The 24,152-nt window shown below is 44.0% G+C and overlaps 1 protein-coding gene across 2 annotated transcripts in view; it reads left to right on the forward strand.

Moving 5' to 3' along the window:
- The window catches only part of traf3ip1 (TNF receptor-associated factor 3 interacting protein 1), a 108,041-nt gene that overhangs the window by 20,737 nt on the left and 63,152 nt on the right, over nt 1–24,152 (forward strand). For both annotated transcript variants that reach the window (XM_060930281.1, XM_060930282.1), the window contains exons 3-5: nt 8,542–8,703; nt 16,172–16,273; nt 17,165–17,614. In XM_060930281.1, coding sequence (XP_060786264.1) covers nt 8,542–8,703; nt 16,172–16,273; nt 17,165–17,614 — 714 coding nt within the window. The remainder of the gene's footprint in view (nt 1–8,541; nt 8,704–16,171; nt 16,274–17,164; nt 17,615–24,152) is intronic.

A 24,152-nucleotide genomic window follows, 5' to 3' on the forward strand; every position in this document is an offset into this window, starting at 1 on the left:
GGTGCTCCGGTTTCCCCCACAGTCCAAAGACATGCAGGTTAGGTTAACTGGTGACTCTAAATTGACCGTAGGTGTGAATGTGAGTGTGAATGGTTGTCTGTGTCTATGTGTCAGCCCTGTGATGACCTGGCGACTTGTCCAGGGTGTACCCCGCCTTTCGCCCGTAGTCAGCTGGGATAGGCTCCAGCTTGCCTGCGACCCTGTAGAACAGGATAAAGCGGCTAGAGATAATGAGATGAGATGAACACTTCACAGCTAACCTCTTCATTTTGCAATTCCAGGATGCCAGGAACAGAATCGAAGTCAGATCATGCAACTGCGCCATCTCGTGACCAGCGCCTAGAATGTGGTTTTATGTATGGTCGCGAATGGCAGTCCAGAAATGGGAGATATTTAGGTGCGGAAAGTACTCTATCATTCAATTCATGGTATTGATTGATTTTTTTTTCTTTGGTGGGCAAGTGTCAGTGCCGTGCTGTCCGTGACGCCGGCGCCAAGCTGTCACTTGCCCACCAAAGAAAAAAATAAATCAACACCATGAATTGAACAATACAGAGTATTTTCTGCACCTAAATATCTCCCATTTCCCTCTGAAAATGAATACTAACTCTCTAGAAATAGGAAGAAGTGAAAATAAAGGGTTTTGCTGTGTGCACTGACTGCCATTCGCGATCATACATAAAACCACGTTCCAGGCACTGCACTGGTCACTAGATCACACTGTTGCGTGATCTGAGCTCGATTCTGTTCCTGGCATCCTGGAATTGCAAGATGAAGAGGTTTGCTGTGAAGCGTTTTCTTTTCAAATCTAATTTTGCCCTGTGCATATTTGACGAGGTAAAAAACAAATTTAATTATGTTGAATTGTGGCTAAATCAGTCCTTAGTGCCACCAGAATGCACCATTTGAAGTCTCTAATTTCAAAAATTTTCCAGGGGAGCATGCCCCCAGACCATCCAGCAGCCTTCAGGGCCCTCCAGGCCGAGCCGGGCCAGGCCAGGCCAGTCCTTACAGGCTGGGCTGCGCATCAGTGGCACCGCTCTGATTTTTTTTATTTATTTATTTTTCTGGGGAAAGCCCTGGTTGCAGGGATCTCATTTTAAAATTAGCAAGCCTGTACTGATATTCTGTCTAACCCTCTGTTGATTTTATTTTATTTTTTTTCCCAAGTTACAGGTAATGTAACGGTTAGACCGAGGTTTTGTAATAAATCAAACATCATGGCATGGCGTTACTCCGACTGAGGCGCTGGCGTCGGACAGCGCGGCGCTGGCGTCTCCACGCTTTGGGGAAAGCCCTGCCTTCAACAAAACTTTCCCCAAATAATATATGCTGAGTGGGGATGCGAATCAACATGTTCGGATTGGTAGTCCTGTGTCTATGATGGGCCACCGAAGTTTTAATTATTTTATTTGTCGGCTCATTACGTGGCAACTAGTGGTGGTATTATTATTATTATTATCATCATCATCATCAGGGCTCGAAATTTCATATATTTTTTTCACCAGCCAGCCGGACTAGTTACCTTTCAAAGTAACTCACCAAACAGAAAATCAACTCGCCAAAATTTGTTCATGTATGAATTTTACTTCTGTCAAAAATAACACAAAAGAGAGTAGTTACCATTGTTCATGACTAATGTGCATTTATTTCAAGACCCGAGTATTTTGATACTATTTTTTTTTGCACACTTTACAAACTGGCATTTGCTGTTCCACGTCCTCCTCACGATATCCAAAAAAAATGCCAGATGACTGACCCCTTACTAGTTCTTTTAGGAACCAATTCATCCACTTCCATTCTTAATTTGTCGCTGAAATTGGACAGAGCTTACACGGTAGCCTACGCAACACCAGCGATTGTACGAACTGAGTCAGCGCTGTAAACCGGAACTAGGAAATCTTCCCGCAAGTTCCCGAAAGTGCTTCCTTTCCGCACCTAGATGTTGCCCGAGATTGGTTGGTGAGTGCGTGACGTAATTTTTATTTATTTATTTATTTATTTATTTATTTTTACCCTTAGGCAGCCTCTCGCGTTACTGCCTGAGGGACAGGGAGAAAACCACCGGAAAAGGTTTTAAACAAACGCAACAAGCACGAAACAAACGCAAGTCGGCAGATGACCATAAAATACTCTATAGTTACGATATAATAATTATATGTATCTCTCACAGAATTTTCGGAGATATATCGAGTATATTCGATATATCGCACAGCCCTAGTCTGAATCTTCGCTTCATATATATATATATATATATATATATATATATATATATATATATATATATATAAATTTTTTTTTTTTATTTTATTTTCAACTAGCCAGCCGGGCTGCCTAGTGACAGGAATTACCCGCCAAATGACAAATTAAGTCGCGTCAGGCGACCGGACCACCGCGAATTTCGAGCCCTGATTATTAATAATAAATAATATATCATAATCTCATCTCATTATCTCTAGCCGCTTTATCCTTCTACAGGGTCGCAGGCAAGCTGGAGCCTATCCCAGCTGACTACGGGCGAAAGGCGGGGTACACCCTGGACAAGTCGCCAGGTCATCACAGGGCTGACACATAGACACAGACAACCATTCACACTCACATTCACACCTACGGTCAATTTAGAGTCACCAGTTAACCTAACCTGCATGTCTTTGGACTGTGGGGGAAACCGGAGCACCCGGAGGAAACCCACGCGGACACGGGGAGAACATGCAAACTCCGCACAGAAAGGCCCTCGCCGGCCCCGGGGCTCGAACCCAGGACCTTCTTGCTATGAGGCGACAGCGCTAACCACTACACCACCGTGCCGCCCTGTATCATAATCATCATCAATATTATTAAGAAGGAGGAGGAAGTTGCTGTGTGTGTGTCGTGTTGAAAATAACATCACAGCGATTTTTCATGCGGCTTTGCCATCATAGTCAGCTTGTAGTGGAAAATGAACTATTGATACCAAAAGTGAGTCGAGTCGAGTCAGTACAAGGCAGTGGAAAAGAGCCAAAGAGTCCTAAAATACCACACCACCCATCTGCTTACATCAGGCTTTCGTCTAAACGGGGGAACAGGGGCGCTGCGCCCTCTTACTCTCGGCGTGTGCCCCCTTACCGACTCCGTGAAAACATCCCAGCAACACTACGTGACACTGTGTCTGATCATCAAATACGTTATAATTGCTCCAAAAATATTCCAATCATAGTAGATATACCGCCAGACGGTGCAAAAACAATCCGAATTGGCGTTTTCCAGACTGAGGCGCCATATTGTTTAGTTGTTTACTTGTCGCGGCTGCTCTCGCGAGATTTGACATGGGTTACATACAAGGTCAGCTGACTTGTAGAGCGAGATTTCTCGAGACTGAATGACCTTTCACCCACCGGCGCGGGAGCTTTTGACAGAAGTAGTTCGCGAGTTGTTTTTGTTGACACTTGGGCATTTAAAGATGTCATCCCGCGGCATGAAGCGGAAGAAAGCCAAAGACTGTCCGGGGCAGAAGAAGATTACTTCTTTCTTTTTCAATGTTGACAGACAATTTGTTACAATTTCCCTCTCAGATAGCCTCAGAATGTCCCATTGGAGCATTTTTCAAAGGCTTTGCGCGGGGGGGGGGGACAACCGGCATCATCTCCCCCCCGCTTCGCTCCCTCGCCATGGTGAGCGCCCTCATACTAAATTTTTCTAGAAAAAACCCTGGCTTACATCATCTCATTTTTTACCCCAAGCGCACTAATTACAGTGAGTTCTTTCCTGCGGCCTCAGTCTTTTATTGCCTATGCCAATAAAAATGCTCAATAATCCATTTATTATTATTATTATTATTATTATTATGATTAAGCCAGTGCTGAATCTTCCAACAGCTGAAGCCTTTGTTTATAGTTCACGTCTATAAGCCGACAGACCGGCCTGTCCTCCATTTATACAGCACCGTTATACAGTGATTTTAGTTTAATTTGTCTTAATTGATGGGTTTGTGTTTGCTTGCTTTCTTCATTTCTTTTAATATTATTATTTAATTAAAAGAAATGATACGGAACGATAGATTTTTTTTTTGCTAAATGTTCTCAGTGGGGCTGTTAGTCTCTGATCTCATGGACTAGCCTGAGGATGTGTTTTTGATAAAGACTCCAAAGCACTTCTATCAGTCGCTGAAAGTGTAAATTGTATGATTTGAAGTCGGGTGAGTTAAGTTTGCATTAGTTAGTTGTCTTCTGGGTAAATCTCCACACACTCAGGAGCAGCGTGGAATACAAACGTCTTTCTGAGTTTTTATAGGATTTTCAGCAACACCAATTTTTTTTTTTGTGTGTGTGTGAACATCCGTTCATATCCAGCTTGATTGATACATGAGGATCTCCAGAATGGTGTGAAAACTTAAAACATCTAAGCAGTATTTCTGTAATTGATGAGACAGGACCAGTATTGTAATCGAGTCACGAGACTTCGTGTCCAGTCTCGAGTCCCCAGTGTTCAAGTCCAAGTCTTTTAAAAAAAAAAAAAAATTAGAGTTGTCTGAGAACAAGACTCCAATCACGCCGTTTGACGGCAGCTGTTTCAGCGCCATTAACATTAGTTTGTTCCTGAACATGACGTATGAACAGGTGAACGTGCTTTTCTTTATCAGTGAGTGTGAAGTATTCTGTCAGAGATGGTTGGGAGACGGATGTAAGTGTGTTTATACGGTAAACAATCTAGAATGGCAGGCAAAATCGTGAAACGGGCGATAGGTCGAGCGAGGCACAAGCAGGCTATCGTAGACTCGGTAGAATCAAAGACGAGAAACAGGAAATCAGGGATCAGGAAACCAAACAAGGAAATAAGGCTCGGTAATGTGTCAGCAATGCAGCTCAATACTTCGCAAAGTAAGTGTTTTTTCACAGTTTTTATATCTGCGCTCTGATTGCGCCTTAATCCTGTGCAGGTGTGAGTTGTTTAAGTAGACTCTCATACATGCGCTGTCCGGAGTGCGCCTGAGAGTCTACCTGATGCACGTGTCAAGGTGCGCAGGTGTGAGACACTTGCACGAAATTGGTATACAAACTAATGTAGATATAAACATGCCAAATTATTATGGCATGTTACGAAAAAATCCGAGCCCTCATGTCCAATTTATGAGTCCAAATGCAGTTAATGCACGAGTCCGAGTCATCAGTGCTCAAATCCAAGTAAAGTCACGAGTCCTTAAAATTAGGGCACGAGTCGGAGTCGAGTACTACAAGCCTGACTACAACACATCGGAATGCCGATTACAGTTCACCCGGTAAGATCATGATAATTTACCAGGGATGGATCCAGGCCGATGCACGTGGAGAAATATATGTGCACCACTTGGCATCGGTCAGGGGGCGTTTGTTTACTTCACTGCTAGCCGGCTACGCTCAACCAACAGACCGGGCCGAGTCGCGGTCATAATCCTGTGCAGGCACGAGTCGTTTAAGCAGACTCTCATACGTCCGCTGTCCGACGCGAGCCCAAGAATCTAACGCAAGAGTCACACTCTTGCACGAAATTAATATAAAAATTAATGTAGATATTTATATCTCATCTCATTATCTGTAGCCGCTTTATCCTGTTCTACAGGGTCGCAGGCAAGCTGGAGCCTATCCCAGCTGACTACGGGCGAAAGGCGGGGTACACCCTGGACAAGTCGCCAGGTCATCACAGGGCTGACACATAGACACAGACAACCATTCACACTCACATTCACACCTACGGTCAATTTAGAGTCACCAGTTAACCTAACCTGCATGTCTTTGGACTGTGGGGGAAACCGGAGCACCCGGAGGAAACCCACGCGGACACGGGGAGAACATGCAAACTCCACACAGAAAGGCCCTCGCCGGCCACGGGGCTCGAACCCGGACCTTCTTGCTGTGAGGCGACAGCGCTAACCACTACACCACCGTGCCGCCAGATATTTATATCTTATGCCAAATTATGGCATGCTACAAAAAAAATAAAGAAAAAATCCGAGCCCTCGTCTCTAGTTTACAAATCCGAATGCAGTTAATGCACGAGTCCGAGTCAAGTCACGAGTCCTTAAAATTAGGGCACGAGTCATACTCGAGTACTACAAGCCTGGCGAGGACAGAAGAAAATGGGCAGACTGATTGATCTCGCAGGAAGGCTACAGTAACACAGTAACCACTCCTTGCAACCACGGTGAACAGAAAAGCATCTCCAGACGCATGCCGAACCTTGAGGCAGATGGGCTGCATCTGGTTCCACTTCACTTCTGTCAGTTAAGAACAGGAGTGTGAGACTACAGAGGGCACAGGCTCACCGAAACTGCAACAGAAAGCTAAGTTTGTGGAGCATGTCGTGAAATTGGGGCAACGAGCTGGATGCTACTAATCCGCTGAACACGATCACTGTGACCCTGTAAAAGAAACAGACTCCGAGGACTGTGTTGCTCTGTGAGGGGGGGAAATGGAGAGCTCAAGAATGATGAAGAACTGGTGACATGGCATAAACTCTCACACCCAGTCCAGGGCTCGACATTAACAGTAGCCCGATTGCCCAGAGCAACCATTCAATAGATTCAGACAACCAGACTCTCACAAATGCTTGCCCGATCGGGCAACTACCCAAATATGTCAACTTATGTGAAAAATGATGTTTATTCATTCATATTATGATGAAATTCCATCACGATTTGCGATTGTTTGACTCGGAAAAAACGCGTCTATGTTATCATTACAGGATGTTCAACAACTAGCGGAATTCACATTTGCACATCGCGGGCTCGCAATGCAGTTTCCCATTGCTAATAATTATCGCGTAGTGCATATTCAGTGTTCTATTCAGACCCTCCAGGATTTCACGATGTTGCGATTTGCAAATTCAACCAATCCCCGCGAATTCAGGGCGGCGTTGCAATTATATCCAATCACCGCAACTTTCCCGCAAATTTGACCAATCGTTGGCGTGCGCAGTGTTGCCAGATTGGGTGCTTTCAAGGGCATTTTGGCGGGTTTGAACATATTTTGGGCTGGAAAACGTCAGCAGTATCTGGCAACATTGCATGATGTGTGAATCAGTGTTTCTGTAGGCTTAAATTCTGTTACTGAAAGTGTGTGATGTTTACAGTGAAGGACTGTGTGCACTTTATTTTTTTTTTTTACTTAATACAAGAAATTAATGGATGCCAACATTTTTGCCAAAATGGTATTTTATTTTCCATTGTTTAGGCAGCTTCAGCATCATACTGTGAGATTCTGTTCAAATTGTTTTTTTTTTTATTCTATGAAGCCTGAGCCATTTATTTTATTAGTTTATAATTATTGTTTAATTTAGTCTTCAGGAGAGACTGCCTGCACACAGTACTAGTATTAATAGTTTTTTTTTCTTACATGAAAGCTGAGGCATTTATATTATATTTTAAGGTAACTTCATGTTGTGCTGTGAGGTTCTATGCACTTTAACTTTTGAACCAACAGGTGCATTTGGATAAGTAAAGCCTATTTTTCTGCATTTTTGTAGTCCTGGTAATCTTTTATATTGGTAAAGATGTTTATAGGACCATTTCTCAGTGTCTTTGTTTTTTTTAATCAATAATTTTTCAGTAATAACTTAATATTTAACATATCACTCAATTTTAATCACAAAAAGAGAAAATCGCACAATTTCTCACAACTTTCACTTTCTCCCACAATGTAATCGCAACAAAAACCTAAAAAACACCGCAACTTTCATCACATTTTTTTGGAAACCCCCCCGCAACATCAGACATTTTAGCCCGCAACAATCACAAAAAAGGCCCGTGAAATCCTGGGGGGACTGAATATTGGTATGTCCTTCACTACGTGACTAATTACCGCATTACTCGCACGGGGCGCTAGTGTCAATGCTTGTTGATACAGACAGCGTCTGAGAAGGTTGAATAATAAATAAAAAAATATGTAATATTTGGGCAACCATGTTCTGAGTTTGGGCAACCAGATTTCTACAAATGGTTGCCCGAATGGGTAACCATGTCTCAAAGTTAACGTAGAGCCCTGCAGTCTCTTTTGAAAACACCGTGCCGTGTAAAAGGACCCAAATCCTTTGATGTTCATGTGCACAATGGATCTCTCTCGTACACGCACTTCATCCTGAGAGAGCAGCGTGGGGGTTTTAGAAATGCTCGGCAGATTTTATTTGACGACGACTCCTCTTTAGATACTCTTCTGTGATTAAATGTCCAATCAAATATTCCAGAACTATGAACTCTATGCCCTGTAGTGGGTAATAATGGCTCGTGATTAATAGCGTCTGCTGTCTGTGATGCGCGTCTAAGCTCATTAGCAGCCGGCTGAATTATAATCGACTCCTAATGGGAACACGGACAGTTGCGCTGTATCATAATATACGGCCCATTTACAGTACAGTCTAGAGAATTGCGTTCAGCCCAGACGTTATTATCCGTATTAATGTGGATAGACGACTGTAAGATTGATGCCTACGTTGCACGTCGATTTATTTTTAATAATGCGAATGTGTCATTGTAACAAAAAGAGAGATTAACTCACTATGGTTTTTTTGTTTTGTTTTCTTTTTGCCATGTAGGATAAAGACTCCAAGATGGCGTTCCTTCAGAAGGCCATAGATGTTGTGATGCTGGTGAGCGGAGAACCCGTGGCTGCTAAACCTGCACGCATAGTGGCCGGGCACGAACCCGAGAAAACCAACGAGCTGCTCCAGACCATCGCCAAGTGCTGCCTCAACAAGGTCAGGATGAAACAGCTTTTACAGGCTTTTAGCAATCAGTTGATCGGAATGGTGGCGATATCGAAGATCTGTTTATATCCCTGAGAACTGTAAATGGTGACCTTAGATTTTAGGAAGCCAGTGAAAACCGGATCCATGTCAAATGTCTCATCAAGGGAGTGTAGTGATGCTCGTTTTATTAATTAGAAAAGGTTGCATGGCAGCGTACACTATCGAGCCAAATGTTTGCGGACACCTGACCATCATGCCTGGATGTGAGCCTTCTCTGAAATGTTGCCGCAAAGTTTGAGGCACACGGTTTATATGTTATATAAAAAAATATAATGTCTTTGTGGGCGGCACGGTGGTGTAGTGGTTAGCGCTGTCGCCTCACAGCAAGAAGGTCCGGATTCGAGCCCCGGGGCCGGCGAGGGCCTTTCTGTGCGGAGTTTGCATGTTCTCCCCGTGTCCGCGTGGGTTTCCTCCGGGTGCTCCGGTTTCCCCCACAGTCCAAAGACATGCAGGTTAGGTTAACTGGTGACTCTAAATTGACCGTAGGTGTGAATGTGAGTGTGAATGGTTGTCTGTGTCTATGTGTCAGCCCTGTGATGACCTGGCAACTTGTCCAGGGTGTACCCCGCCTTTCGCCCGTAGTCAGCTGGGATAGGCTCCAGCTTGCCTGCGACCCTGTAGAACAGGATAAAGCGGCTACAGATAATGAGATGAGATAATGTCTTTGTATGCTGTAGTATTACAATTTCCCCTTCACTGTAACTAATGCCTCTTTTCCACCAAATCAATTCCAGGGCTGGTTCGGGGCCAACTTGCGTTCAATTTCGAATTTCGTTCAACTTGCGAGCCAGGTGAGAACCAGTTTGCTTTTCCATCGCTCGCGGTGCTAAGGGAAGCCATGTCATTACATCGCTGTATACGTCAGTTATGTCGCTGCGTTTGCATAAACCTTGGCGCGAATATTGAAGCAAAAGCAACACGGAAGAAGAAGCAGCAGCAGCAACAACAACAATAATAATAATAATAATGGATGACTTCGCGTTTGTACAGCTGCTGCTTCTCGTCGCTTAAAAATGGCGATCTTTCGCGGTCTTATTGTTGTTGGTCTTAACAACTCCACCCCCCCCCCACCCCCACCCCCCCCGCTGACGTAAGCGGTTCTTTCCTCTGGCCCAGCAGAGAGTTGGTGCTAGCCTGGAACCGGTTTTTCTGGCCCCAGAGCCAGTTCTTTGTCAGTGGAAACAGAAAACCCGGTTCCAAACTAAGCACTGGCCCCGAACCAGCCCTGGAACTGCTTTGGTGGAAAAGGGGCATAAGAGGCACAAATGTTTTCCAGCATGACAATGCCCTTGTGCACAAAGCTAGGGCCATTGAGACCTGGTTCGCCAAGGCTGGAGTGGAACAACCCTAGTGATGTGCACAGAGCCTTGACCTCAGCCGCACTGAACACCTTTGAGAGGAAAACCTTCCCAGAAGAGTGGCGGTTGTTAGAAAAAGGAGACTAAGGGCCCGGTCCCACAACACCGATAACTATATCTGCATCTTCAACTCTGACTGTACCGCTACCTGAATTTAGTCCAGTCTGGAGCAGAAACACCACAACTATAATCCTGACTATAATATCGCTTGGTCCTGACACTCAGGGAAATAAACGCGTGCAACTTAGGAATAGTCCTGGAAGTTTTTTCCAAGTAGGAGCACATTATTCCGGGTCGTACCGTACAGCTTGGACTTCAAAACATCCCATGTACACACTCCGGTGGTTGATATAATACGGATAGGTCACAGACTACGGAAATATAATAAAAAAAGGATACAAAATACGGAGTGGTTACGGATGCATCACGGATGTTAATAATTTACGGATCGGTCACGGACGTTTCAGTTTATTACAGATTGGTTACCGATTTCATACGGATGATGCATCACGGATAAAAAAAAAAAATTAAGAAGTCTAAAACAATTAAACGTTTGGACTGCCAAAGTTCATAATTAAAATATCTTACCTGTATTTATGTTTATTAATTTACTAATGATATTTCATGGAAAATCACATATCTGTGAATAAAAGATCAGTGGTTTGTGGGGTTTTTTTTTTGTATTTTTTATTTTCCGTGAATCTGTATTCCGTGACTTCTTCATGATGCAATAAGAATGTACAAAGATGCTTGAGGAAAAATAGCACGTGCTCTGACAACGTCACATGTAAATAATTACCTGGTTGGTCAGATGTTTTATCAGATTTTTTCAGGCCTGGAAAAATGGCTCCACGAGCAATCTCGGCGATACGGATAAACCCAGGCCTGGGCTATAGGTATCATTATCAGTCTGGTGTGAGCACCAACCATATAAACTGCAGGGGACCGATTTTATTTATAGTTATCAGTATTGTAGGACCTGGGCTGAGATGTTCAAAAAGCACATCTGGCTGTGATTGAGAGGTGTCCGTATACTTTTGGCCAAATAGCGTGTGCCTCAGAGGTGCCAATATTTACCATGTATTTGTAGCGTTTATACTTCCATTGTTCACGTTTCTGCCTTTTTTTTTTTTTTAAGCCAAAATAGCAGCCAGAGGTGAATAAAGTTCTCTGACAGAAAAGCCTTCAATTGATATGAGGCACGAGCGGTGGTTACGTTCGACTTTTTCATTGTCCGTCATTTTGACGGACAGGGTCGTAAAAATTCCGTCATTGTCCATTATTATCTGTCATTTTATTTTAACTTTTAAATGACAATGTATATAGGCCATAAATGCTATATATTTAATAACTTGTGTTTTCATGGACTCATTTTCATTTAAAAATTAATTCACAGAACAAGCTTGTATTATTTAATCATTTATTTACGTATTTATGATGCAAAAAGATGAACAGAGATTCTGACGTTCGGTCACTTGTGAACCCATTTTCCCTCCGCTAAAAACATTGCGGCTGTTGAGCCTTAACGGGCATATGAACAATGTTATTTTACAACGTAGCAAGACAATTGCAGTTAAAATATGAACAGTCCACTACAACGATTTAAGTGACAATCTAATTTGACCTGTTTGCGTGAGCTCAAACCTTCCTTCTGGCCCGCATGGATTTAAATTGGGAGCTCGCTTGTGCATAATCAAAGTCGTCAGTGGAGACTGCTGCCGAGGCAATTGTCATTAAATTTTGCGTCTTTGCCTCGGATAGACGACTTCTCATTGAGGTTTTAATTTTATTCTGAAGGCTGAACCCGCGCTGTGCTGCGACACTGGAGACTGGAATAACCAGCGCCACTTCAGCCAAAGTTCTGAAGTCGGGAAACATTTCTCCCAGGGAAGTGATCAGAAGCCGGCAAGAGCCTCTGAAAGTTGGATTTCCCGACCCTGCTAGTACTCTCTTCATAGGGAGGAAATCCTGCAGCATGCCGTCTTTCTGCACCAGTGGTGCAGCTGCACCCCGCGTCTCGGCTCGGCGGAGCCTGGAACCGGACACGGAAGGTCTTAAATAAAACGAAGTTATGTTTAAATGTTAGTTTGTCTACCCGTGCTCTCATTAAAATGATAGCTTAGCAGATATTCGAGCAGTGATGTTCCTAAGCTTGCTGGGGAAGAATACAATAAATCGACATTTGTTTCATTTTAAAAACAAGAAAACAACTAGCCTAAATGAGCGCTATTGTACAGGCAGGGAAACGACACAAACAACCCAATGCATCTCTTTTTTAATAGCAAAAATGACGTGCCTTCTGCAGAAAAGGGAAACATTAATCCATCTCACTGTGGTAGTGGTTAGAAAAGTCAGAGCACGGTCAGGAGCGCGATGGGGGGAACAGCCTTGCGCAGTGGCTACAGTGTATACATGAGTAGCCTATGCACTGAACATCAAGACTGCCGCAATGTCGGCTCAGATCGAAAGTGACGGCAGTGAAGACTATGTATACTGTATGTAAGAAAACTCTGCCACAACTTGCCAGTCATTTCAATTGTGTGTTTCATTATGTTTTATTATTGTTATTATTAGGTTATTATTGTTATTGGTAACGGTAAACATCTGTCAAAATGACCGACGGCCTTCAGATTTTTCCGTCATAGCTAAAAAAAAAAATCCGTCAATGACGGACAATTGTCAGTTAACGCGACCTATGGGCACGAGTCACATTGGCTTCTGGGAGCAGTTACTTTTATTTCTGACGATATCTAGATGAACCGCAATCGTTTATTTAATCTGAACGATTAAGGCCCAATCCCAATTCTAATTTCTACCCCTCCCCCTTCCCCTCCGCCTTCCCCTTGGCCCTTCCCCTTGAAACTGAGCTACAAGGGATAGGGCTTGAAATTCAACCCTTACGTATTGGGATAGCCCTTCAACGATCGCATACGTCATCGCGTACCTCCGTCAGCGTTTACGTTAGCAAAACGCAACCAAATGCGTCATTGGCTGCGACCAGCCGCTACAGTCAGAGCCAGAAATCTCTGCTGGCAGGGTGTGATTTGTTAACTAACACCACTGAATGGGAGATCTTTGGCGCTTCGTGCACCACATCCGACAGAATGAGGTGTCAGAACACTCATGTAAACAATAAAAGCGAGAATAACAGAACAAAACGTACGCAGTCAAGCAACCGAAAACAATACTCACTCCCAAAGCTTTTTAGCAGCAGCTTGGATTTCAGAAATCGCTGCTCATTCTCAGCTCGAAAGCGAATCAAGCGGCGTGTTTCCTCTGGATAACAACTTAAAACACGTAAATAATGGAGAAAATACATTTATGACAATCTTTCGCCGCGGGAACCGCCATCTTTCTGAAATCCGCATGAAATCTCGCTGAAATCCGCATGGCATTGTGGGAAATCACTCAAACCCCTTCGTTCGGAGTCAGCTCCAGGAAAATCTCCGTTTGGAGGGGTACAGAAGCCCTACCCCTTCCCCTACCCCTCCGCGTTAACTGGGATTGGGATACCCCTACCCCTTCACGTGAACGCGCAAAATGGAGGGGAAGGGCTAAGGGGTTGGTCCAAGGGGTGAAATGGGATTCGGCCTAAATAAACAAAGCTTACGATTTCAAACAAAAATATGAAACTGCAGTCCATGTATAAAATCACTCATTTCCCCAAAGAATGTACAGTATATGCTTGCTCATTGGGGATAGATTAGGGATAAAATTAGCTCATGTTTAAAATCATTCGTATTCTGTCAAGCTGCTTTGCGACAATGTCCATTGTTCAAAGTGCGACAGTGCTGAGCGTAAATGAGTGCACCCCCTTTGAAAAGTAACATTTTAAACAATATCTCAATGAACACACACAATTTCCAAAATGTTGACAAGACAAAGTTTAATATAACATCTGTTTAACTTATAACGTGAAAGTAAGGTTAATAATATAACTTAGATTACACATTTTTCAGTTTTACTCAAATGAGGGTGGTGCAAAAATGAGTACACCCCACAACAAAAACTACTACATCTAGTGCTTTGTATGGCCTCCATGATTTTTAATGACGGCACCAAGTCTTCTAGGCATGGAATGAACAAGTTGGTGACATTTTGCAACATCAATCTTTTTCCATTCTTCAACAATGGCCTCTTTTAGTGACTGGATGCTGGATGGAGAGTGATGCTCAACTTGTCTCTTCAGAATTCCCCAAAGAAAATCATTTCTTTACACCACAAAGGTGAAGGCTACAAGAAGATCAGCAAAGCTTTACTTATCAGTCAGAATACTGTAGCAAAAGTGGTACAAAAAAATTAAGAAAGATGGAACTGCAACCATCTCACAGAGACGTCCAGGTCGTCCACGGAAGTTAACACCTCGACAGGAGCGTCTTCTGATGAGAAGGGTTGAAGAAAATCGGCATGCAAGTTCACTGCAGTTATCTAAAGAAGTAGAAAGCCAAACTGGGGTGACTATTTCCCGTGACGCAGTACGGCATACACTGCAGAGGAATGGCATGCATGGATGCCATCCATGAAAGAAGCCTCTCCTAAAGCCCAGGCACAAAAAAGCCCACCTAGAGTTTGCCAGGGCCCATGCTGACAAAGATGAAGACTACTGGGACTCTATACTCTGGAGTGATGAGACCAAGATAAATGTTTTTGGAACTGACGGCTTCAAAACTGTATGGTGTCGCAAAGGTGAGGAATACAAAGAAAATTGCATGGTGCCTACAGTGAAACATGGTGGTGGCAGTGTCCTTATGTGAGGCTGCATGAGTGCTGCTGGTGTCGGGGAGCTGCATTTCATTGACGGCATCATGAATTCACAGATGTATTGCTCTATACTGAAAGAGAAGATGCTACCATCACTCCGTCCCCTTGGTCATCGTGCACTTTTCCAACATGACTAAAGACACATCTAAGGCCACTGTTGGATTTCTGAAGAAGAACAGGGTGAAAGTGATTCAGTGGCCAAATATGTCTCCTGATCTGAACCCAATCGAACACCTGTGGGGAATTCTGAAGAGACAAGTTGAGCATCACTCTCCATCCAGCATCCAGTCACTAAAAGAGGTCATTGTTGAAGAATGGAAAAAGATTGATGTTGCAAAATGTCGCCAACTTGTTCATTCCATGCCTAGAAGACTTGGTGCCGTCATTAAAAATCATGGAGGCCATACAAAGTACTAGATGTAATAGTTTTGTTGTGGGGTGTACTCATTTTTGCACCACCCTCATTTGCGTAAAACTGAAAAAATGTGTAATCTAAGTTATATTATTAACCTTACTTTCCTGTTATAAGTTAAACAGATGTTATATTAAACTTTGTCTTGTCAACATTTTGGAAATTGTGTGTGTTCATTGAGATATTGTTTAAAATGTTACTTTTCAAAGGGGGTGCACTCGTTTACGCTCAGCACTGTATATAAATAAACTTGACTTGACTATCATAGGCCATAAACAAACCCAGAGAAATTCCTGGAAGTCCACAGAGAGAAGTGTGCTGTGGTGCACGCAGGGATCAAATCTGCATGTGGACTTGATCATCCATCAATCCATCCCTCCCTCCCATCAATAAATCCATCCATCCATCCCTCCCTCCCATCAATAAATCCATCCATCTGTCCCTCCCTCCCATCAATAAATCCATCCATCCCTCCCATCAATAAATTCATCCATCCGTCCCTCCCTCCCATCAATAAATTCATCCATCTGTCCCTCCCTCCCATCAATAAATCCATCCATCCCTCCCATCAGTAAATTCATCCATCCGTCCCTCCCTCCCATCAATAAATCCATCCATCCGTCCCTCCCTCCCATCAATAAATCCATCCATCCGTCCCTCCCTCCCATCAATAAATCCATCCATCCGTCCCTCTCTCCCATCAATAAATCCATCCATCCGTCCCTCCCTCCCATCAGTAAATCCATCCATCCGTCCCTCCCTCCCATCAGTAAATCCATCCATCCGTCCCTCCCTCCCATCAATAAATCCATCCATAAATAAATAAGCCACAGTATAATCATGACAAGAAATCATTATCTTTGCTGTTGCACTGTCTGTGGTGCAGCTGTCCAGTGATGAGGCTGTAAGGCATGTCCTGGCTGGAGACAAAGTGGACCTAAAGGGGAAAGCCAGCACCTCCAGGTCGCAGGGCAAGGAGAACCGAAAAGTAAGACTCTCATGTTTGCAAACATGGAATCACCAAGATCACTAATATCTTCATGCTTGTCAGTGTAACGTCTAAGATCTGGGATATTTAAGAGTTATTCCACGAAATCGAGTCGTACACGAGCTGATAGCCGACGAGGCGCGCAGCACCGAGTCTACTATAAGCCATGTACGACAAGATTGAGTGGAATAACTGTTTTGTTCTATCCACATTCACTGGGTTTTGAGAAACTGAACATTTTTATTTTTTGCAAATTCGATAAATAAAAACCTTTATACAAAACATCCGACAAAATCATTTCCGTTTAGGCAGACTTCTTCAAAACCTATCGATGGCAGCACAAATTGACTTTAGTGTTTTTTTTGGGGGGGAGGGTTTTGTAGAAAGTGCCGTCTTGCTGTCATGCCGAGGTATAGAATAGCTTTTGAATTTATTTAATTCTTTCTTGGACATTTCAGTTCTGTAATTTTCAAACTTCTTTGAGCTTTTGAACCAGTCTTCAAAAAAAAAAACTCAACAAATTTTAATGCTTAAAGATAAAGAATGTAAACAAACTGGCGAAATGACAGGAGCAATTTGTGAAAAATGTGATGATAATTCTTGAAAAAAAAAAGAGACGTTCTTAGGATCAAATACTTTTATTCCATATTTTGTTGCCTTTTTTTTGTATTTTTTTGGGGTTTTGTTTTCGAGTAGAATTATGTTGTCCTCGGTTGGTTCAGTGACCGGCTCCGCCATTTTGTTTTTCTCTACTCACGGTATATGAGCTGATATCCTAGTAGTAGAGTAGCCAATCAGAGCACGCGATTACCCATATCCAGTGAATGTGGATAGAATAAACGCGGATAAAGAGCGAGGTTTGCTGATAACTTTGGTTTTGGTATTGTGCAGGAGAAGATTAAAGAGAGCACTGAGCAGAAAGACCCAGACCAGCCCAAGGAGCAGGAGAGCAGCAGCAGGAGGAGGAGCGAGAAAGAGCGACACAGAGATGGCGAGAGGACTGAGAAAGCCCGGGAGAGAGACAGGACAAAGGACAGAGATCGGGATAAAGACAAAAGCCGTGACAGGGATAAAGAAAAGGAAAAAGAAAAAGTGCGAGATCGGGACAGAGATAAGGAGAAAGTCCATGATGGAGATAGAGACAGGGATAAAGAGAAGGAGAAGAACCGGGACAGAGACCGGGATCGAACCAAGGACAGGGAGCGAGATTCACATAAAGACAGAGAACGAGTGCGGGATAAAGACCGAGACCGTGAGCAGGACAAGCGAAGAGACCGAGAGAGGGAGGGCGAGCTTCAGAAGGAGAGTGAAGAAAAGAAAAAGGAGAAAACGGAGAAGAAGGTCAGTCTCGGTACTGCTTTATGCTCAACATTTGTGTTAAAGAGATCCTCCAGCTGATTTACTCGTCAACTCGTGTTAAGTATTCGTAGATTTCAACAGTCAAACATTCATTTTTGGAGACCAGATAGTGTTCTAGAAAAATTCATTTTTGTTAAAATACCAGATGGGCCTCCTGAGGAAGTGACGTATGCGACGACGTGGCGTAGTGGAAGCTTGGAGCAACTCGGCTGTTTATATCCGCCGCTTACATCGTGGTTTTGCTTGTAGAGTTCAAACAAATCATCTGATTAGACGCTTTCATCTCCCAACAAAGAACACTGGATAATCCTGTCTTCGAAGACAACGAACGGTCTCTGTCTGGATTTCAACACTGTCTGTCTGGTTCATCTGTTTGCACAGCAATATCCCTCTTTCCAGTCAATTCACGTTCCGAGCACGTAAACGAAACTGAAACTACCATGAAATAAAACGTTGGAAATTTCAAATGAGTGAGTTTCATGCAAAACATTCCGAGTCATTCTCTTATCTGGAGTGTAGTCGACTGTACCTGAAACTCAATCAAACGCGCCGTCAGCGATTTGTTCTTTAACGTCAGTGTTTTTCTTTCTTACCCGTACACGCTGAAGAGCCTACAACCAGTGTTGTAGTCGAGTCACTAAACCTCGAGTCCGAGTCCAGTCTCGACTCCTCAGTGTTCAAGTCCAACTCATTTAAAAAAAATTGAGTCGAGTCCGAGTACAAGACTCCACCCGCACCATGTGACGGTGTCTGTTTCAGCGCCATTAACATTAGTTTGTTCCTGAACATGACGTATGAACAGGTGAATGTGCTTCTCTTTATCAGGGAGTGTGAAGTATTCTGTCAGAGATGGTTGGGAGACGGATGGAAGTGCAGAAGGTGTGTTTATTAATACAAGTGAAGACGGTAAACAATCCAGAACGGCAGGCAAAATCGTAAAACGGTGAAACAGGCAATAGGTCGAGCGAGACACAAACAGGCTATCGTAGACTCGGCAGAATCAAAGACGAGAAACAGGAAATCAAACAAGGAAATAAGGCTCGGTAATGTGTCCGCAACGCAACTCAATACTTCGCAAAGTAAGTGTGTTTTCACAGTTTTTATATAGGCGCACTGATTGCGCCTTAATCCTATGCAGGTGCGAGTCATTTACGGCGTACGTATGAGAGTCTGCTCGGTGCACGCACTGTCCAGAGTGCACCCGAGAGTCTACGTGCCAAGGCGCGCAGATGTGACACTCTTGCACAAAATTAATACAAAAATTAATGTAGATATAAATATCTTCTGCCAAATTATTATGGCACGTTACGAAAAATAAAGAAAAAATCAGAGTCCTCGTTTCTGATTTACGAGTCCGAATGCAGTTAATGCACGAGTCAGAGTCATCAGTGCTCAAATCCGAGTCGAGTCACGAGTCCTTAAAATTAGGGCATGAGTCAGACTCGAGTACTACAAGCCTGAGTACAACACATCAGGATGCCGATTACAATTCACCAGGTAAGACACCAATAATATACCAGGGACGGATCCAGACCGACGCACCACTTGGCATCGGTCAGGGGGCGTTTCTTTACTTTACCGCTAGCCAGCTACATGGGCTATAGCCACGCTCAACCAACAGACCGGGCCGAGTCGCGGTCGTAGCGGGCTGTGTCTGCCCTCTTTGGAATGGGCTAGACGTGCTCTATGCCTCTGTGTAAATCCATAGCGATGTGGTAAAATTAGTGATGCATTTCTGCAAATGTGCATCTCTCAGGTTCTTGGGCTGGATCCATCCCTGTAGCAGTAGCAAAGAACCACGGTAGAATAAAATCGAAGCTAACCTCCCGGTGTTGTTGTCTCTGTTGCCGCTCAACACTGCATCGGTGAACTTTTGGAGCTGAACGATGGGCAAATATTGTTGGCACAGCATTCTTTTTATTCTGGAAGCCTGCATTAATCTTGCTTTAAATTCCGTCGATGCATCGAAACAGGATGATTCAAAATGTTCGGAGCGTAATTAGGGCACCGCAGGCAGATTGTTTTGAGGTATTCCGATGGCAGGAATCCATTTCTTGCGAATAGTTGGACGGTTCTGGCCAGGTGAAAAGTTATCTTCTCGTCTTTATTTTCGCATCGTTTTGGCATTTATATGCTGTAGCAATGAGGCGTACTTATTTAAAAACCTATAAATTCAGTAACAGCAACAGAATATGACCTCAAGGGAAGTTTGTTAAAAGCAATCAAAAGCACTTACGAACCCTGCGCCTGTATAGTGAGGACTGGATACCCACACAACATCTGGTTTAACATAAGAACTGGAGTGAAGCAAGGCAGTGTTCTCTCACCAATATTGTTCACTGCCTACCTGGACAGCATTCTCCTGAAAGTAGACCAAGGACAGACGGACCTATTCCAAACCTTTGGACATGCAGACGACGTCTACCATTGGGAAACAAGCGTAGATGCAATACAGGCAGCCTTAAGAAGGTACGACGATGAGTTCAAAAAGGCAGATATGAAGATGAACAAAGAAAGTGGAAAGACCGAAGTCCTCTTCTTTGGAAGGAAAAGTCAGGATGAGGAAATCAAAGTAAACGGAGACACCATTGGGAAAGTAGAGAAAGCTAAGTATCTAGGAGTAACTGTCTCCAGAGAAGCCGGAAACAAAGATGAAATCACAGAAAGAATCAACAAATTCAGCCGACAGGCTGTAGCCCTGCTACCAGTCCTATGAGATGGACTAGTCTCCACTGAAGTTAAGAGAACAATTTTCAACACCATCTTAAAACCAATCCTTTTGTATGGCTCAGAGTCATGGGTACTGACCAAAAGGGACATTAGCAGACTGCAAGCAGCGGAGGTGAAGGTTGTTCGTACCATCCTAGCTTACTTTACTTATCCTCTTCTTCCCTGGTGGGAAATAAGGTCCCGACCCAGCAACAACATTCTTGGCGATCCTTCGCTACTTTTTGGGCTTCGCCCCATGTAAGGCCCATCTCTTCAAGCTTGGTCTGGACTGTTCTTCGCCAGGTTGTTTTGGGTCATCCAGGCCTACACCTCCCAGCAAGGGTCCACTGTAGCAATGTCTTTGGTATGCGCCCCTGTTCCATTCTTAAAACGTGTCCCAACCATTTCAGGTGACGACGGTTAATTTCCAGTATGATGATGTAGCAGCCCGTGTATCTATAGAGTTCTTCATTTGACGCTTTCTGCGGCCAAAAGATACAGCATATCTTCCGTAAACACCCATTATTGAATGCACTGATCTTTGTTCATATTGACTTCACAACACGCCAGCACTCAGAGCCATAAAGGAGCACGGATTTGGCATTACTATTGTAGAGTCTAAGCTTGGTCTTCAGGCCGTACTGCTTGGATTTCCAGATAGGCTGGAGTCTTGCAAAGGCCCTGCGGGCCTTAGATAATCTAATCTAGATTAGATCCTGGGCGGCACGGTGGTGTAGTGGTTAGCGCTGTCGCCTCACAGCAAGAAGGTCCGGGTTCGAGCCCCGTGGCCGGCGAGGGCCTTTCTGTGCGGAGTTTGCATGTTCTCCCCGTGTCCGCGTGGGTTTCCTCCGGGTGCTCCGGTTTCCCCCACAGTCCAAAGACATGCAGGTTAGGTTAACTGGTGACTCTAAATTGACCGTAGGTGTGAATGTGAGTGTGAATGGTTGTCTGTGTCTATGTGTCGGCCCTGTGATGACCTGGCGACTTGTCCAGGGTGTACCCCGCCTTTCGCCCGTAGTCAGCTGGGATAGGCTCCAGCTTGCCTGCGACCCTGTAGAACAGGATAAAGCGGCTAGAGATAATGAGATGAGAATGAGATACAAGTTCAGATATAAATCCATAAATCTGGACTTGTTGTAATGTTTGTAGGCTGCTGTTTCATAGTTAATCATGCAGGGGAACTTTGCGCATAAAAAGAGCCCTGAAACCACACACAGGAAATTGGTATAAAAGTCTAATCTCATCTCATTATCTCTAGCCACTTTATCCTGTTCTACAGGGTCGCAGGCAAGCTGGAGCCTATCCCAGCTGACTACGGGCGAAAGGCGGGGTACACCCTGGACAAGTCGCCAGGTCATCACAGGGCTGACACATATGCCGCTTTTCCACTACAAACGCGGCTGAGTTGGGCTGAGCCGTGCGGTGCTGAGTTGGGCTGAGTCGAGCTGAGCGGGGCTGTTGGAGTTGCATTTCGACTACAACCGCGCTGAACCGTGCTGGCTGGAAGTGGGTGGACACATTGGGTGGAGTTAGCGAAAGTGGGTGGACGTCACGTGATGTCGTTAAGCAGCGCAAACAGTGACATCAGTGATCTTTTAAGCGGTAGTCTCACGACCCGAATACTAAACAATAAACATGGAGGACATGGAGTCGTTAGTGTTGCTGGTCTTGGTGCTGTGGCTTGTTGTCACCGACAACGCCAACAGATACTGGCAAGAGCGTATAGATGAGGCGAGGCGCATAAGGCTTCAGAAATTCTTGTAATTCGTAATTATTCTTCTTCCGGGTTTACGGTGTTTACAGATCCCAGCGTGCTCGCGGGGCGTGTGGGCATGTGAGGACACTCCTCCTCACCAATCAGTGCACAGGGGAGTGTCTGCTCATGCCCCCAGCCTCACTCGGCTCGCTTTGGCTCGCTTCAGCCCCACTCCAAAACGGTGCGAGTTTTAGGGGCTAAGCAGGGCTGAAGCGAGCTGTCGTGCTGTTCTTCGGTAGTCGAAACGCGAGCCGTGTCGGGCTGAAGCGGGCTGAAGTGAGCTGAAAAAGGGTAGTGGAAAAGGGCCAATAGACACAGACAACCATTCACACTCACATTCACACCTACGGTCAATTTAGAGTCACCAGTTAACCTAACCTGCATGTCTTTGGACTGTGGTGGAAACCGGAGCACCCGGAGGAAACCCACGCGGACACAGGGAGAACATGCAAACGCCACACAGAAAGGCCCTCGCCGGCCCCGGGGCTCGAACCCAGGACCTTCTTGCTGTGAGGCGACAGCGCTAACCACTACACCATTGTGCCGCCCTGGTATAAAAGTATTACATCATTAATATGCAATTATTATATCCATAATAGGTGTTATTTGTGGCACACAACCTTTATACTCCGGTCAAAAGCACGGTTCGTACGGTACATTAGATACCCATTTAACCCGAAAAGGACCTAAACTACTGAGTGGGATCATTTCGAACCTCAGAGGTGGTGTGGTGTGCTGCTCAGTCTATTCCACTGACATAACTTTTTGCTTTTAGGAGTTTGTTACTCGAAAGATTCTTTATCTAAAAGTGTGTTTGTTTCAATATTGATGAAAAAAAAGTGTTTAACAAGGTGAGTGATTTTCCGTTGGGGTCCCATAACTCTGAGATTTGTTGCAAAAATATTTCAACAAGTTCGTCGCTTCTTTGTGTGTCTGTCTTTGCCTATCTGTACGTTTACATGCTTGTCTCAGATGTCTGCCGTAATTAAGAATATAACTCTTTCTTACGAATTGTAGATAACTAGTGAACCTGTTAGTTATCGAGTTACTGAGATGTCTGATGCTTATCTGTCCACACAGAACAACAGACAGTCCAGCGGATACAGAGGGAACTGACATTGTCTAGTTGTTTACTTTTGAAAATAGTCCAGTGGCTGTTCTGGTCATAATACGCGTTACCAATAACTGCTTTTATCTTCGTGTTTTGTGTTTGAATCCTTAGGCAAAGTGTCATTTCTTGATGTAGTTTGGACAGAAACTGCTCGCAGCTTAGTAATAAATGTATCACAGAAATTTCTGAAATGAGAGATTGTGAGCTGAGTTCTGGAATGTAGATAAGCTATAAATATTCTCAAGTTCTGTAGCAATAGTGTAAAATATTTCTGGTTTTTTAATGTTCTCTATGTACTTAAATGTCTCATTTTAAACTTAACTTGATAATATCATGTAAATATATGATTTCTATTCACAAAGTTAGTAAACGGGTCATTTCAAAAAAATACAGGTGTTATAATGGACTTAAGTGACACGGATATATGTTTGTTTTTTTAAGTTTTTACATGCGATATTTATTTAGCATTTCCTTTTTTGGTGAAAATGGTGATTGCTGACATTACAACAAGTAAAAATAATTTGTTTGGGATGTAAATAAAGGGTTAATGCTGAGAAACCAGACTTGGCAAATTTTGAAAAGTAGGTTACATACGCTCCCTGACTAATTTATAACGATGCTAGCAACTTCCTGTGTGACATGAGCGCAGCAGAGAATTGCGAATGTCTCATAGGAATAGTAACACCACATCCTCAACCAACTAATTGGCACCAGAGTCACTAAACGCATCACGGGTGTTTCAGTATAAAAATATTTAGTGCATTTCTTTTAATAATGCGCTCCTTTAGAGTTTATTAGAATCTAAGAGTGGGCGGCACAGTGGTGTCGCCTCACAGCAAGAAGGTTCTGGGTTCGAGCCACGTGGCCGGCGAGGGCCTTTCTGTGCAGAGTTTGCATGTTCTCCCCGTGTCTGCGTGGGTTTCCTCCGGGTGCTCCGGTTTCCC

This window comes from Neoarius graeffei, chromosome 9 (genome assembly GCF_027579695.1).
Source record: "Neoarius graeffei isolate fNeoGra1 chromosome 9, fNeoGra1.pri, whole genome shotgun sequence".
NCBI classification, from domain to species: domain Eukaryota; kingdom Metazoa; phylum Chordata; class Actinopteri; order Siluriformes; family Ariidae; genus Neoarius; species Neoarius graeffei.